Source organism: Centrocercus urophasianus, unplaced genomic scaffold, assembly GCF_019232065.1.
Source record: "Centrocercus urophasianus isolate 14NV4802_14NV808 unplaced genomic scaffold, USGS_Curo_1.0 seq_21, whole genome shotgun sequence".
In the NCBI taxonomy this organism is placed as follows: domain Eukaryota; kingdom Metazoa; phylum Chordata; class Aves; order Galliformes; family Phasianidae; genus Centrocercus; species Centrocercus urophasianus.
The window spans coordinates 21,296,985-21,314,976 of NW_024884767.1; the positions used below are offsets into that span (position 1 = coordinate 21,296,985).

At 38.2% G+C, this 17,992-nt stretch overlaps 1 protein-coding gene across 2 annotated transcripts in view; it reads right to left on the bottom strand.

Moving 5' to 3' along the window:
- The window catches only part of SHC3 (SHC adaptor protein 3), a 50,495-nt gene that overhangs the window by 8,263 nt on the left and 24,240 nt on the right, over positions 1-17,992 (bottom strand). For both annotated transcript variants that reach the window (XM_042822955.1, XM_042822953.1), the window contains exons 3-7: positions 10,965-11,028; positions 8,859-8,978; positions 5,624-5,677; positions 2,606-2,657; positions 591-717 (exon numbers count right to left, since the gene is read on the bottom strand). In XM_042822955.1, the coding sequence (XP_042678889.1) occupies positions 591-717; positions 2,606-2,657; positions 5,624-5,677; positions 8,859-8,978; positions 10,965-11,028 (417 nt within the window). The remainder of the gene's footprint in view (positions 1-590; positions 718-2,605; positions 2,658-5,623; positions 5,678-8,858; positions 8,979-10,964; positions 11,029-17,992) is intronic.

The following is a 17,992-nucleotide window of genomic DNA, read 5'->3' on the forward strand; positions in this document are numbered from 1 at the left end:
TTACTTACCTTCAACAGTCAGTAAAAACTGCATTAGCAAAATATTTAATTTCATGGTATCCTTTGTTGTATTATTACTTCATTGACTGACTAAGCTCTAAATCATTGTCTTTAATTTTATCTACTCTAGCACTAGTAAATCTTCAAAGTTATTCAAGTAACTATGGAATAACTTCATGAAATCAAGAGATTGAATCTGTGATTTCAGTCGGAATTTAACATTTGTTTACATCACTAGTCATACTGGAAGCCCAGCAACTCTAGTTCACTTTATCTAAATTGAATATGAGAGTAACAACAATAAGGAAAAGTCACAAATTACACTCACTTTTAGCTGTCCAGCTCTGCATATAAACAGAGAATACATGATCATTTTAGTAACTGTACTATGGAATCCAGATTTACTGCATTCTTTTAAAATGGTTGTGTTCTTTTCATATTAAATAGGCAAACCTGATTTGCAATTTAGCAGAACTCTCTTTCTGAAGCATGTAAATCCTTTTCCTCTTCAGCAATTTTTTTCTACAGCACATTTTAATAAATAAATATGAAGTAGTAGATTCCTTAGCAATCTTCTGTAATCATACTCACCTATCATGGAAAGTAGGTATCTTAGAGGGGCACTGCAAGTATTGCTTAAATCGAAGCTCAAATGCTTGCCCAATGGTGCTGATGACATCCTGGGCTAGGCCATCACAGCATTCCAGTATATGACAAGCTACATGAAAAAGATTAACACATGGAAGCTGTTACTTATGTTAGAGTGCATGCAGTACAGCAGGGATATGCAGTGCAGCAGGGATTCGCTGACCTGTGACAAAGCATCTCCATGTCAGGCATAGTTGCCCTATTCACGGTATGTGTATTTCAATAAACCCTAAAGCAAGCACAGTGAACTTCAAACAATGGAATATTTAACGGTTAAATAAAATTGCTGTAGTTTATGTCTGTAATAGATGAGAGCACAAATCAGTTCCACAATGTTAACAGGTCCATAAAGACTGTGAACCTCATAAAAACTCATCTGTAATTACCTCAAAATAACAAGCTGCAAGAAAATTCTGAGGTTTAAGTTGAGCTTATAAAGACATTAGTAAATATTAATAACAACACCAACTATAAAATATTTAACCACTCCATAATTTGTTTTCACTAATATTATCCCACTTAAGCTTTATCCCAGACTCCCATGACTACAGTGTTGGAATGGAAAGATAAAGGCTTTTTAGGAAGGACAGGCAGGGGAGGTGAAGCAGAGATGTCATATTCTATGTCAGTGACAAGCTGGAGCACACTGAGTTCTGTCCAGGGATGAACGAGGAGCTGACGAGAGTTCATGTGTAAGGATTAAAAGGAAGAAAGGATTGCTAACATTATATTGGGGGCCTGCTATAGGCCACCTGGCCAGGAGAAGCAAGCAAATGAAGCCTTCTACTAACAGACAGTTAACCTCTCATTCACACAACCTTGTCTTCATGTGGGACTTCAACAACTCTGATATCTTTTGGAGGGAAAGAAGGATGTAAGCAATCCAGGAGATCTCCTAGAATGTGTTGATGGTAAGTTTGTTTTCCAAGTGATAAAGGAACCAAAACAGAGATGTGCTAAGCTGCACCTCGCTCCTGTCAATAAGAAGAAGCATGTGGGGTATGTGAAGCTCAAAGGCAGCCTTGGCTGCAGTGACCTGAAATTCAAGACTTCAAGATTCTTAGAACAGTAAGGAGAGCACACAACAAGCTCAATACCCTGGACTTCAGCTGAGCAGGCTTGGCCTTTTCAAGGGTCTGCTTGGTAAGTACTGTGGGGTAGAACCCTCAAGGGAAGAAGCAACCAAGAAAGCTAGCTAATATGGACCACTTTGGACATGCTTTGGAGCTAGTCTTTTTCCTCTATGAATCTATGATAATAAATAGATTCTCAGGTACGTTATACAATATTCTGCATCTAGTATTAAGACCTATGATGCTTTCTGCATTACAAGCAGGAATTTTTATGTATCCATTATTACACACTGTAACTCACACTTCTTTTAATTTGCTATCATCTTTGAGACTGTACCAGATCTCAGTCTTTGAACACAATCAGGAACAGGTTCCCTATTCCTGACTTTTCACTGACAGTGAAATAGAACCTGGAATCTGCATTAATAAAACTTCACAGAGAAAGAAGATTTACAGCCTCCAGCAAGCTGGTTCAAAAGCTCACACTTAGTAAAAATATCTGATTCTACCAGGAAGAATAAGTCATGAATTGAGCTCTGACAGATTCAGCCTCCTAATCACAAGAGTTAATCAAGATGCTTCTTGCATCTTGATTGAGGCAGCTGTTGATTAGAAGCTTGTGCAGACTGGCTTTTGATTTAAAAGATGAAGAAAATCTGAGTGAAATTTAGAAATGAACGACAGAAAAGGCCTTTTCCAGGTTTCAGAAACAACTTGCATATGGATGTTCTTTATTGCTACACAATTGTTCCATTACTCTGTCCAAGACAATGTTTTATTGGGCTACGTTTATTTTTTTCAGGGAGCAAAAAAGTCTGAATTACATCATAAATAGTCCATGTTTCTCCAGGGAAAATAGATGCCAAGCAGACATTTCTAACTTACCTCTCCGATTAACAGGATCCTTAGCTACGTATGCAACATAGTCAGTTGTATCCTGAAAAAAAGTTAGCGACATTGAATGCAAAAAATTTGCACAGGTTAAATCAAATTATCGCAGTCCAGAGTACATATTCCTGGGAGTATGGGCTCAATATAACATGTTATACACAACTTAAAATGAATAAAAACACTTACATGTTTTGGTATGATGGTCTATTCCAGCATAACTTAAAAATCTCTTTCAAGGTCCTGGAAAATCAATTAAACAAATCTAGTAGAATGATGTGGGTAAGGCCTAATTTAGAGGTGAATAGAAATGTCAAGTCCTCATCTTTCAAGTACCCAGAGAGTTTTTTTCAAAATACAAATAAGCAGAACTGAAGCAATAACAGAAGCAATACAAAAAAGCAGAACTGATGGCCCTCAGAAATATTGAGCAGTGTAGTTCATTCATGGGTAATAAGAAGATGTATTTACATTACTGGCTAAGCATCACTAAGGTCTGACTCATTGCAAAGAGAAATACTGCAAATATGAGATGGTATTCAAACAGTTCTACAAGACCAAGGAACACTCTTCTGCTGGATATATTTTCAGTTATGAAGGTAATTAACACTTAGAGAGTAGAAGGAAAGTTGCAAAGCTAATAGCTAGGAAAAACGTGTGGCAGAAAGCCTGAGTAGAAAAAATGGATGGGTCGAGGAGTAGTGGCAAATCCACTTCTGAATAAATCAAACTTCAAAATTCACTATAAGGGAAGTATTCCCTGGAGTAGTTCAGGCACAGATCTCAGCTTCTCACATTTTGTGCAGTATGGCCATTATGCCTACATCTGAAATCTTATACAATGAGATGAGTGTATGGACTAGGACTCAACTGTGATTTGTGGATAAGGTTTGTTGACACCAACCTTCAACCAAGTGGACACAATTAAGGGGCTGATTAAAGTTCTCTCTGAATTCCTTACAGGTGGGTTAATAAAGCAGTACCTTGCATCACATACCTAACATTCGCCTTCTCTCCTGTGCTCTTGGCACAAAGGAACCACCAGCAGTTGTCATGGGGTTATCCCTAGATACAAGTCCGCGATAGGGAGGGCACAGGCCCCAGGAAGAAGATTTTAAAAAAGAAGGAAACTAACAGTTTGCCACACGACCCGCCCCCCCCCCCCCCCGGCTGCGTGAGCTCTGGGAGAGGGAGAAGGGCAGAGAGCTAGCAGGTAGTTTTAATTGAGAAGGCACATTGGCAACGATCTGAGGAGGAACGGTAATTTACTAAATTAACCAAATCAAACAAAACGAGAGTGACAAGAACACTGAAAGCGCGAGTCAAACCAAGACGGTGCGAGAGAAACACGCGGCTGATTGGAGCCGGAAAGAGAGGCACCCCCTGGGGTTCTCCGGAGCTCGACCTCACTTCCTCTTCCCGCCAGGTCCTCAAGGGATGCCGCCCCTCTCCTCCCATCAGGATGCCCATAAAAGGCAGAAAACGGGACCTGAACATTAACTTTTTAACTGCCGCTGGTCCACATGATGTTCTGATGCGGAATGCTGACAACAAAAAATCACTGAACCACAACATTTATGAAGCAGCTTTTGATTTAAAGTTGTGTCATATTCTAGCCACCTGAGATGAGCCTGCACAGTGTCACACCTACCCATTCCACCTCCAGGATGAGATCATATGAGTGGTCATACTGAGAAAGTAATGTCACAATTTCACTGTCTCTCAAAGGCTCTCTCACGCCATACCTTTCGATTTCTCTGCTAGCTCACTGACTCAGTAGTATAATTTTCTCTTCAAAACATTTAGAAGAGCCTGTTTACTCCAAATTCAGTCACTACTGCTTTTCTCCTCTTCTCTGGTAAATCACTCTATCAGTGGGCAGTGTGCAACTTAGCTTTTGGGATGGCAGATGGGGAGCAAAGAATCTTCTTACGGAGGCAGAGATCTGTGCTAATCACTCCTCTGCCTACTTCAGTAATTGTTCATTTGCAGCATCCATTGCAATCTGTTGTATTTGAAAGCTGCTGTTAATCCATTTTTTGTTCCTCAGATTATTATGACATGGTGTCCTTTTCCCTTCTGGAACTTAACTGAGTTCAGCAGAGCTATTCAAAGATTGATGTTTGCCCTTATGTTTACCAAGGACAGTAAAATGCACAGGGGAAATGCCACCAGTCTTCAACTTAACAGCTTAACTGAGAAATAGCTTACAAAGGCAGGCTGTAAGTCACCTTACTGTACTCTGTGACAGATAAATTAAGATAATATGACAGAGCAAAAAGTAGGTTCATACAATTAGTCTAGGCTTAAAAGATCTCATATTCCTAAGGTTATGAAGAAAGCACTGTCCTGTTTTACAGTTCTTTCACTTCTTTGTAAAGGAGAAATACTTTTAGAGCACATTTATTATGCCTTTGGATGGGCCACTCATAAAGACAGGATAAAGCACAACCAGAGTTTGTCCTTCGATCTAAAATGAATCAAATGTGTAGGTGTATCTAAAAACTTTGCAAAATTACAAAGAAAGATCTAGCCTTTTCTGAAAGCCAGTCTTCAAACTGCCTGTGTGTAATGAGTATACCTGGAGGCAGTACTTAATGCACTCTTCATTGTATTCTTCAAGGCAAAAAGGAAAAAAACCTATACAGATACCTGCAACATAACTGTATGTTACTGCAAAGATGACAAAATAAAAAACATTTGGGATGAAAATTCACACAATACCCATTTGCTTATCCTACAATGAAAAATGGAGCTCCACTTACCAGTTTCTATATGAATGCTTGCAGCCCTTGACACTTTTCCTTTCAGTCATTCAAAGAGCAGGGTTTGTGACTGCCTGACATTAGTTTCCCTCAAAAAGAGTTTGATGGCAACAATCAAGAAGAATTCATGAAACAAGAAGCAGGAGCTAAGGTGGTTGTATTTTTCTTCCAGAAAGCTATACAATAAATTTTGTCACGCAGTTCTCGAAGCATTGTCTGTGTAGGAGAAAGCTTAAAAATAAATGCTTACCGGGTCACCTCCAGATGCAAAAGAGATAGACTGCATATGGTGATTTGCTATGATCTGTGTCAAAAGATCAAAAGAATGAAGTGCAAGTCAGTAGGATTTTTTCACAGTTTATCCCTTTTTGGGGGTGAAAATCCAAAACCGCAATCAAAATAAACTGTGTTATATCTACAAAGGAGTGCATCTGTAACATGAGAATGTAAACAAACTCAAGGATGAATGTATTCGTTCTGATATTCTTTAGAACCTGGCCGGACACAGCAAAATTGTTAAATGTTCTTAGAACTCCAGTAATTCATATGGATTTCTCATACAGACTCCACATGAGAATTTTTAATATGTTAAAGTTCGCTTTCTTTATCACAGTTAATAATGAATGAAGCAAAGGGTCCCCTTCATCAAAATACTTTCCTGCTAATACCATGATGGTGAAATTGATGACATCATGCCAACCTGCACACCAGCTCAAGTTCCTAATATTCCTTCCAATAGCTCTGTATTGTTTTATGTTGCAAACATAAATGTTTGCAATATGCAAATGGGATTTTCAATCTAGCTGCAATCTAGCATCATGGTAAAATTTCAGGCATACTCCAGGGCTTTGAAATGACTAAATTCAATTTGCTTATGTACAGTCTGAACTAACAAGATATTTCTCTGAAGAAATGAATTGTAGTGAACCTCTAATACGAGGATAACAGTTCTGCTGCACTGCTGTCCTGAGATTTAACTTATTATTCTTTTAATAATAAAATCATGTAAGAACCAAGAAAGAAAAGGTCATTTGAGAGAAAATTTCTCTTGGTCATTTTATTCATAGAATTCATACCAAAGTATTCATCTGTTTTAGGACAGGCCTCTTACTCAGTGCCTCGGACATTTCAATCCCTCACTTTGAGAGGGAACCATAAATTTAAGAAAACTGTTTTGGGGGTTTTTTTTGGAGGGGGAGGGGAGCAGGTAGAGGAGGGAAGGGAAGAATGACTCAGTAGAAAAAATTCTGTGATGTCTTTATTCATCCTGAATTTTAAAGATCTAAAAGAATTAGCAACCATCCTTCCTTAAAAAGAAAACTTCATCAAGTCAGATAGAATCAACACAGACAACTCAAAGTGTTTATTTCATACATAGAACATTACCTTTGTAATACTCTTCCTTTTCCACAGCAGCCTCAGGATTTATCCTTAATTTTTAAATTTTCAATGCAGAACCACCACTCTGTATTCAGCAGTGAGAATTTCCATATCTTTTTTTTCCATAAAAAGGAAGCGAACTTAACAATGAAAGTGAACTAACAGATATTTTCTGCACCTTTGGTATTCTGCAAACATCTCATTCTTCAGCATTAAAAAGAAAAATTAAGATTGCCTCAAAAATATTTTTTCAAATTTTAAGGAAATGTAAGACTTCTTTTTTTTTTTTCTTTCCAAATTCCATAGTTAAACATTTTAGATTAGTTTGAGGCAAACTAAATTTTTTCCCCAAATACAAAATATTTAAAGGAGTGTCAGATAATTGGTATCTTGCCCTAATTTAAATGAAGGAGTTTATTCTGCTTGGCAAATTGTTTGGAAAAACCTCAGCTTACCCAGATCTGCACTTTAAACAAATAAAATGAAACAAAAGAAAACAAAAAGGTTCCGTATGCCTTTGCTTAGCATGATCACAACATTCTTGTGCAGGGACATAAGCCACTGCTTGCCTGCCACCCAAGAGCCTGCAACATCCTTTTTTTCTTTCATTTCACCTCCTCTGGGAAAAAGATGCCCAGAGCCATATTCCTGGGTGAAGCCTCCAAGGGCAGAGCCATGCTTATTTTAAAGTCAAATGCTCAGCACAAACAAGAGGCAATAGTTTAATTGATCTCTGAGAAACCAGATGTTTCTCAGACTGGGAGCATCCAGAACAATAATGATCTGGGAGAAACAGTTTTGTCAACTCCTTTTTTTGTTTGTTTTTCAGCTCACTGGTTATCACTTCATCACAGAATCACAGAATGGCCAGGGTTGGAAGGGACCTCAGGGATCATGAATCTCCAACATCCCTGCACATTCAGGGCCACCAAACTCCCCATTCTATGCTAGACCAGGCTCATCACTCACAGAGAAAAATCAAAGCATTTGGGGGAGGATCCTTTTCAGGGATATAACATTTAATTGCATTTCTACTCTGATGTCGGCTGAAAACAAAATCACTTTCAGGGTCTGGCACTTTTTAAATAGATGTAGTATATTATAAATAGGTAAATAGATGTAATATAAATAGATCAAGTTCCTATGCTTCTGACTGTGGGCAACTGGCCTAATGAAAAACATCTCTTTATCTATTGCATAATAAGGCTCCAAAATACTGCAATCAACCATAACACTGCACTCATAGTCTCAGTGCTCGTTGTAGAAGATTACAATGCTTTTGAAATGGAGGATAAGAATCACTGAAAATATAATCAGTGAAAATATAATAATGAACAGCAGGTTTTTTATCACACAATGTGTATATTCATTTTCTTCTGTAATCCTGATGCTCTTGAAGCCAGCAAAAAAAAATTTTTCCCCCATCTGGGCAGAAAGTTGTGTGCCTTATCACAGTATGAGGCTCCCTGCAAATAGCATAGCAGTGACTACACAAGCCTGACTGCTTTCTCTATACTCTGAGCAAGAATTTTTCTCATCTCATTCATAATTCACAGACCAATGCAGTAATTCTCCAAAGTCTGTAGGGTACCTTCAGCAGAGAGAAGAAGAAATGGGCTGCCTGAAAAAGTCTGCCTAGTCTTTTGAAAAGACTGGCATTTCACTGCACTGCAAAATGCCTCCAGCTATATTTTTAGCAGCACTTTAGAAACAGATTGCCCTTCAAGGCTCTAAGACAGAAGAATGAAAAAAAAAAAATCAGGGTTGCACATTCCGTCCTTTAGTCACCTACTCCAGATGTACCTCTCTGAACACTCTGAATGCTTGTAATTGTGCCTAACAAGAACTCCTATAGCCAGTAAACGCCTTTTCAAATTACGGGTCCCTTAAGAGCAAAACCTCAAGCATGGTAAGGAGAAAATCAAATCTGTATTGAATGCTACAGCATAATATGACTCCTAATGTGATTTATATTCTATTTTCATTCACTTTATTAACAATGTTGAATAATTACACCTTAAGCCAGTATTTTGGTAGATTACAAATAACTGCACACTAGGCTGTTTGCCAAAAGACTCACAAATTAATATCGTTCTTATACTCACCTGTTTCATATCAGGAGTCATAAGGTTTAAGCTTGCAGTAGAAATATTCAGCATTATGCTCATTCCTGCAAACTGAAGATTGCTCTTTCCCAAGATGCTGGACAGAACTTTGTTCGGTGTCTGTTGGGGGAGGAAAAGCATATTTTTGCTCCATTTACTTGGGTGACCTTTCTTGTAGATAGGGTTATCCCAAACAATAAAACTTCTAAAAAGCTGCTAACCTTTGAAAGATCACTTCATCGGAACAGCTATTTTCCTCTCGAGATAGTATCTCATTTATACTACTACTACTAATAGTGATTACAAGTTAGGTAGGTATACCCTGATGCCTGATCAAAGTGTAACCTGAGGGGTTATCTCAGGGCAGTTACATAGGTCACAAACTTCCCACTTCTGGCAGCTCATACAGCTGTCTTGTCTAGGTTGATGCAGCCTGAAAAGCAGACCAAGCCATGCACTCACTGCAGATATACAGCTGCACAATGCATGTTGGTAATGAGATTATGAAAGCAGAGCTGTGACTGAAGGCAGTGTTCCTCTGCCAATGTATCTGAGATACAGTGCCTGCAAGGCCGGTAATCTTTGTCTCTACCACACTGGCCAATCTTGTACTCCTCCTTAAAGCTTAAATTCATTGCTAACTTTTTCCTTTCAGTTTGATTGATTAAAAACACACTGACTACTTATTACTTGCATGCAACATCTGTGCTCCATGGGTTTTAATTCATATTGTTACAGAGACAGTATTTTCACAAGAAGCTTTCTAAAACAAGCTCTTCTAACTATTCTTCTTTCTTTTTTAAACCCTTCCCAGCTAATGCCTGATGATCCCCACTTAACGGTGCCACTGTCCTCAAGAAGTCTCCTTAACCAGAACAGTAACCAGTAGAGGCAAAACCATGAAGTTACACCCTGACAACAGATAACTTGTCTTTAACGTTTTGCTGATATTCTGTTGCTGGGCAAAATTTCTTCTCCACCAGTAGATTTATTTTAAGAACAGTACTTCATTTTCACAACTAATAAGTGACACTACTCCTAAACATAGTAATACAGTGTCTCACTAGGCGTGTAAGATCATTTTGTATGATAGAACACTTACAAAAAAGGCATTTTGCCTTTTTTCATTTAAAAATCAAGGCTGGAGAACCTAACACTGCCAATGAGATAAGTTTCCTGGAGAAGACAAGAATCACAACTTCAATTCTGAGACAATTTCCAATTATGCTGTCACAGATGTGGTTCCATTGCCTTATTTTGGGAACATTACCTATTGCAGAAGCAGAATTCAGTCTCTCTATTCTGTGGGGACTGCAAAGATGGCCAGGCAGTGGCAAGCAGGCAGACCTCACTTTCACCTGCCTGTTCTTCTGCATCCAGAAACACACAACAGTTACAGTTAATTTCATTCTGCATTCTCTCCCTGAGGCTTAGCGTTGAATCCCAACTTTGCTCATGGGCGTGTAGAAGAGCGTATGGTGCTGCAGGGGCCAAGCTGAGGCCTCCTCCATTCCTTGTTTGCAGATCCTAATTCGCACTACACATAAGAATCAAAGTATAGTAATCAGTGCGCTAGGCCAATGTTGCTCAGGGAAGAGCATGTGAAACAGGAAATTGCTGGGCACATTCTTTCAATTTCCAGTAACTAGCAATTTCCAAACTCTTTAAATGTCATCAGAAGAGCTATGCTCCTTAAACAGATCTAGTCACTTTCAAAATAATGTATACTTTTGAACTCTTCAGTAGTTTCCAGTATGGATTTTCACAATTCGCTCATGTATTGAATGAAAAGGCATCCCATTTTGTTTGGTTTTAGCCTTTCACCTGCAAATCTACAAAAGAAAACACACACACACAAATGGAGTTTCTACAGTAGGAACAAGCTTCAGTCTGTTTCTGAGATGTACTCCTACTTCAAGATTCCTGTAAAAGAAGATTCTGACAAAGAGAGAGAAGCAGCATACAGTGTGTAAGAAGAGCAAATACTTTAAATACATAACGATCTGCAATTCTCAAAGCTGCTTTAAGTTGCCTGCCTGCTGTGCTGGTCTCCTTGGTGTGAACTAGGAAAAAACAGTCAACTTCACTACAAGAAGGGAAGAATACCTTTCGTTTCTTGGAGGCTCCTTTGGCACCAGGTACAGCTTCACAAACACGACTGATTGCTTCCCTGAAAAGGCAGAAAAAAGGTTTGTGGCAAATGAACATGTGGGTTTCTTCATTGTACTTCTGAAATGCACTAGAAAAGACAGAATCTCTGTTCACATGTGAGGACAGTTAGTGAGTCAGTGAGCTCTCCATCAGTAAAAGACCCACTATTCTGATTTAAACTACTTCAGAGTAAAGCAGAAGGCAACAAGCAGCCCAGCATTAATGCAAGGGAAAATACTTTGAAAACTGCAAAGGATAAAAGTGTTTCCTCACACTACAAAAAATATCTTTCATCACTTTAAATTACAATATTTATTTTAATACTTTCTTCCACTTCTCATTCCTGTATCTTACTAGGCCATGAGGAATCAGAACACAATACATGCATTTAATTAACATTGCTTTACACCTTTATTTGAATACTTTCCTGTAAAACAAGGGTTAGTAACAATTCTTTATCTCACTACATACTTCTTCAGACACAGCAAAACCACCTTTTTACTTTAGACAATATCAGAAACCTGCAATATTCTTGGTAATACGCATGGTGTACAAAGTATGTTTTGACACAATTTAAATTGATAATATATTCAATATGAGCTAAGTAATTTATTCATGATATTTTTACTGTTGTAATCAAAATTAGTGCCCTACACACTTTTCCTCTGTTTTCTTCATTCTTCGCACCATATACAACATTCAGTGAAAGAAAATCACATTGAAAGTGAATTTGAATGAGGAGAGTAACCATGTACTACTAATTTTTTTCCAAATTGCACAGCAACAACAAATCCTTTATTTACTTTTGGTACTTAACAAAAGATTACAAAAATGGTCAATCATCTGGCTGTTGTTTAAAATGTGCTACTGTGCATATCCAGACATTCCTGTGACAATTATCTACAGTGCTAACTGTACTATTAATAGACCTGCACCACTGACACTGCAATATAGAATTGTTGCATGGAGTCCAGTAAAGCTGATTGCAACTCTTGTTTATTTAAATATAAATTGGGAATAATAGCTCATTGTCTCTAGATCTAAAATCTTGCAAAAAGTGTGTATTTTATGCCAAAAATATATAGAATGAAACGCAATTAACTGTGAAATAAAGAACAGTCAAAATACTCAAAGCATAGAAACACAATCTTGATAAGAATATGTATTATTTTAATTTTGTGCCATATACAGGATGTTTTTTCAACAACACATTAAGTGAATGCATAGGATCAACGAGAGAGTCTGGAGAGAAACATCATATATGTTTCATCATTCAATACGTAATAGCTGAGCAAATGTCGCAGATTTACCTATACGTACTCAGTAATTAATCTATAGTTGTGTCTGGGTTGGTTTTACTTAGGGCAGGCCAAAGTTCAAGTAATCTGAAAGAACTGCATGTTTTTTGGGAGGAGAGTAAGGGAGTAACAGGCCTTGCAGCAGGTTTAAAGTCCTGCCACTCTGAAGCAAGATTTAATGAAACAAATAATCAAAAAGCTTTCAGATCCTTTCTTCAGGTCTAGAGGAGAGCTTGTTTTTTTCTCCCAGCTACATCTGCTCATCTAATAAAATTGCCTCTCGCTACAAATTCTGCCTTGTCTATGTCCTTATACCATCACAGCTACAATAGCAGCCCATTTCACAGTACAGCGCCCCGTTCCTACATTCAAAACAGCACTTCTTCGAACCCAAACAAATCTTTTAGTTAAAGCAGCTACTAGAAGGTAAAAAAGTTTGTTTAAATAAGCAGCTCTGATATGTCTTAGAAATAGAGCACACAAGCATCACAAATGCTTATTGCCATGAGATACTCAGACATAGGTTATTTCTGAAAATGTAATGACGAAAATAAATTTTCTTCTTCTCTGTCAGAAAAGATTTTCCTAGTATTACAAAACCAGCAGACATTATTTTATACAGAGGTCTTTATCTTGTCACTGAACTCAACATTGTTGTTTTCCACCTCCTTCTTAAACTGCACTGCACCCTTTGAAGGCAATGTGGCAGGAAGCCCAAGACTCCTGCCAAGGAGAGAGTTGTCCTTCCCCCACTGCAAACTGCTGTCACAGATGCACCACCAGAACTTCATCCTCTTTGTCCCCATCCTTACTGTTATCAGTGGCACAACGGACATAGGAAGATCCCTCATACATTTTGCCTATTACAAAAAGGCTTTGCATTTTAGATTCAGTGTGCTTGTGCTTTAAATTTGTCCATAATTTCCTTTCTCTTCCTATTGCCTCCCTCATTTTCTATCTTTTGCAGCAGTGTGAAGTGAGCAGGAAGAAAAGGAAATTTTCTGGCCTAGCCAAAACTGTTTACAAGTATGTAGTTTTTCTGGTGCAGGGTTGCGGTTTGTAATATTTCTAGTACTGCCTTTTGTGTTTGGCATCTCCAAGTTACCAGGCATAAAGCACGTAACTCAACAGATCGATCTGACTCAAGGACCCTTCTTGATCAAAACCATGGCTTGATTGTGCGACAGAAAATGAACCAGCTCTAGAAGGGTTGGGGACAGCAGGGCAGCCTTGGTTTCTGTGGCCCTGCTGAGAGAGCACAGAACAGCGGAAAAGCCATGGCACACATCCTCCTATTCAATAACAAAGCACTATAGATTTTCCTGTAACAGTCCTTCCTTTCAGTAAAATACTAGTTTTACTGAACTCAGTGTTCCCAAATGCGGTGAATGCTGGAAGTGGAAGGAAGACCTGAGAAAGGTGGCAGCACATTGAGATGCATGTCAGGTAAGCAGGTAATTTGAACTGAAATTTGACAATTTGTATTAAGCCCATTTTTAAAAACACTGTGAATACTAAATCTACTCAAACAATGGCAAGGTTTGAGTTAATGCTTTTGGTGAAAATACTGCCAACTTCAGAAAATACATTATTAAATAAATTGTCATATGCTATTTTAATCACTGGGCAGAGGATAACACCAGAATTAATCCGGATATCTTCTAAAATTAGTTACTGTGCTATCTGCATGCGGAACCAAATGCTGAGTTCCAAATCTGTCCAAGGGTATTTCCTATTCTGCAGATGGTCATATCGTGGAGTCACTTTCTTGGCATAAAACTTGTTTTGCATTTTGAAAATATTTTCAACATGCAAATATATCCAGTGAAAAACTACCAGTGTGCATTTCCCCAGACTGACATATTCTACCTTGAAATGACTCAACATCTCTCTCAGAAAAAAAAAAAAAAAAAAAAAAAGACATTTTATACTGCTATTTTGTTTCATTAAAAAGGCTAATGCCCTAATATTTTTCATTGCTTTTCTCTGACAGTCGTACAAAATAGCCCAGTCAGGAAGCTCAATCTATTCCTCTATTAAACAGCACCATATGAAAATACCTTTCTTTCTCATGATTTAAATGATTTTTTTTTTTTTTTTGGCTGAGATGCTGAACCTTATTGTTGCTGTTTATAATAAATACAATTTAATTGAGTAAAAAAAAACCCCAAACACAACAATTCTGGAAATCATATTTCAGGGAAATTATAGCACATAAAATTGAGCAGATTTTTCAACATGTGGAAGAAGAATAACCATCTCCAGTATTAAGACTAGCAACTTTGACTGGTTTTTAGTCTGAAATATTTTTTATGACTAGACTAATAAACTACCAATATTCTCTCATTAATTTCATCTAGAATCTTTTAATTCCCAGCTTTATAATTGCCATCTCCAAAGGCTAGGGCTGCACAAGTTTAAAATTAGTCATCAAAAGATGGGACATTTTTAATGCAAGCATAACATATCTTTGCGAACTGTACTCAAGGATCCCAGTTATGTCTTCACAGTGCTATATTCCAGTCTTCTTTCAATAATTTGCAAATCAGATGTACGTATCCACCAAGGAGATACCAAGTCTATGCTAAATATAAAAATAACTTGCTTCTGGAAGAAAAAAATAACAGAGAGCAAAGAGCACTCTCAGAAATCTGTTTAATAATTGAAATATTACTTGTTTGTTTGCAAAACAGGTAAAATGACTGAGTGCTGCCTAAAGTAGCATAGGGGACATGCACAGACTCTGAAGACTAGACCAAGGCATTACAGTTTACAGAACTTTAATTGCCAACAGACATAATAGATGATGTAAGACTGAAAAAGCAGCTAATGAAAACAGGGTGGAGAATGCAAAACACAGAGCAGGGTTCAGGCACAGGGTGGATACCACAACTCATAGTGTGGGGAGCACCCCTTGGGGATCCACGGGACACAACTGCTGCTCTGATGTGTCACTGGTCACAGGTGGCACAAAGGCAGCAGGGTCCGGTTGAGTGAGATCAGGCTGGCAGTCATCTGGTAAGTAAGGAGCAAGCTATTTGCCCTTCTTTTTCCTTCAGTATGTTTCTTGAAATTGAGTCTTTTTACCTGTCGAAGATCCATGATGAGAAAATGAAAGAAAGCTGGCCAAATTCATTTTTGTTACACTGGATAAAATTCATATGACAGTAACACTGTCTTCAGCAACCATTACAGTACAGAATGTCGTACACAGAATGCAACCTATCCAGTGGTAATTCAGGCAGGGCAACATGGCTGTTATTTTAGTTCACCTACATCTTCACTGTGAGACTAACGTTAATTTGCTAACGGAAGCTTTTTTATGGTTTTAATGTAAAAAAATAAATAAATGTAGTCCCTCCATTTGCCTTATGACAGCATATGTAATCTAACTTTAAGGGACATTTGAGGCAATTTTAATGCCATCTTTATCTTCTTATCACGTTTCAGAAACTTGCTCTGTTCCATTCATCACTAGCAGAGATATTCAACTGCTTTTGATGGTATCTCCCAAGACAGTGGCTCTGAACAATGCCCTGGTTTTTAGAAAGGCACAGTGAAAACTGTTTGTCCACCCACTTTATCACTTCATTCTGCATGCACACACAGTAACCTTAGCACTTAGAAAACTGCAGTAACCATTGTAATTTTTAACTTACAGTTTTGTCAAATGTATGTTACCAACAGGTGACACCAAAAAGGCTGCTGAGAATATGGCCATAAGCAATTGAGTATTGCTTTGTCTCTGATAATCTTGGTCCAAAATCTGGGGTATCTTTCAAAGAGGAAAGCTCTTGAAATAGTTTACAGCTTTGGGGATATAAAGTAGAGATATAAAAAACCTTGATTCTGAATGCGTATCCACCAAAACCTTTCCTTTTGCACAACCTTCCGTCAGGAATAAGACCAAAAAAAAAAAAAAGAGAAGAAGAAGAAGAAGAAAGAAAAAAGAGAAAAAGATGTACTTGGAGGCTTAAACTGTTAGATAGATAGCTCCAATCCTTTCACCTTTGTGATCTCCAGGCCTTCTTCCATTCAGCCTGGTCTCTTGCTGTTTATTCTGGTTGTTGTCAGGGAGAGGGACAGGATCTGGATAGGGATCAAAATAACCTCCAGACTGAGTCCAGCCAGGTCATTTAGTATAGCATCCTCTCAAAAAAACAGCCTGTAGCAGACATTTCAAAGCAAGGCATAGTAAGCCTTAAAAAATAAAATTTAAAAAATTGATCTAAAGAATATTTTCCTTTACTCCTAATTGGTTTAACGTCTAAAACAGGACTTCAGAAATAAAAAAGGAGTCTTGGGAGATATTGTTAGAATATAACCATTCTAACATCGTGCTTTCATGCAATCATGCAATCTCATAAGATTTATGACATTTTACAAATATACAAGATGTATCTGCCTAAAAGGTCTACCTGATGTTGATGAACTGTCTGGTATGACATGTCACATAAAAGGCATAAATTTATCTGTGTAATCAGACCACTCGGTGCTATTAACAAAATTTGAGAGTATGCTAAGACACTCTGCTATAACTGTAACTGCTTCCTTGAATGTTTAGCTTCAGATTCTTCAGCTTTCCAATTCTCTGAGGGCTCTTTCTCATGAAGGCAAGTGGAGAGGGAGAACTCAATTAATTACTCTCACTCAGGCTGGCATTGCCATGCATTAGTCAAATGAATCCAAAAAACAGTTAACATTTTTCCCCAGAAGCTAACACATCCTAATGAAAGATATAAATATTAGACATACAAAACCCTTTTTATTCTAGTCTGCTTCCGTGCTACTGACAGCTAAACAAGCAAATGTAAGTTATTCCCTGACATATTAAGCAGCTTCAGCCATCACTGCCTCACTTAATGACCTGTTGTCTGAATTATGAGGATGACTCCATCCACCTCCAGGAGTACTGCTTCCTGGTAAAGCGGCAGTGGTCAGCAACCTTCCTTCCCAGGGCTTTGGCCCCAAGGTAAGTGTGCCCATGGAAAGCAGACCATTGCTGTTCCCAGCTCTGCCCTGTGGAGCCACGTACCCAGGATGCTGTGCTCTGTGTTTTCATGTAAACTAGTCCTTCCCTACTGCCCCACACCCAGAGCCCACACAGCAAAAAGCAGGGGCAGACGACATGCACCTTCTACACCAGAGGGCTTGATATCAAGAAAGCTGGGCTCAGAACTCTCTGAAGATGATATGTGGTACCTATAGTCATCCAAAATCTGAGAAGAAAACTCTGTAACTCCTATGTGGTGTTAGAAAGTGGCATTCCTTTGGCATTCCTCACGAAGCACGTCGAGCAGCTTGACAAGAAAGCCTACGCTCTCAGAGTTCAGGTTCTATATTTAAACAGTTAAGATAAACATATGCAGTACTTTGGCATATATATTCACTACTTTTCAAGAGCACATAGATATATGCTAATGTTCCTTTGGGAATGCTAAGTGGTATTCAGGGTGGTCAAGTGCCCACCTACTTCTTCCCTTTTTTCACCATCAGCTTCATCATGGAAGCCTTTGACTCACTTTCATTAACTTTTCTCCAATTTGGAAGATTTCCACTGCTTATTAGACCACAGTGAACCGCTTTTTAAAAATAATGTATGTGGAATCTGAGGAAAACATCCCTGCATGTTTTGAGGTAAAAGATAAAAGCATTCTATTGTGACTCAAGTACATCTCATAAGGC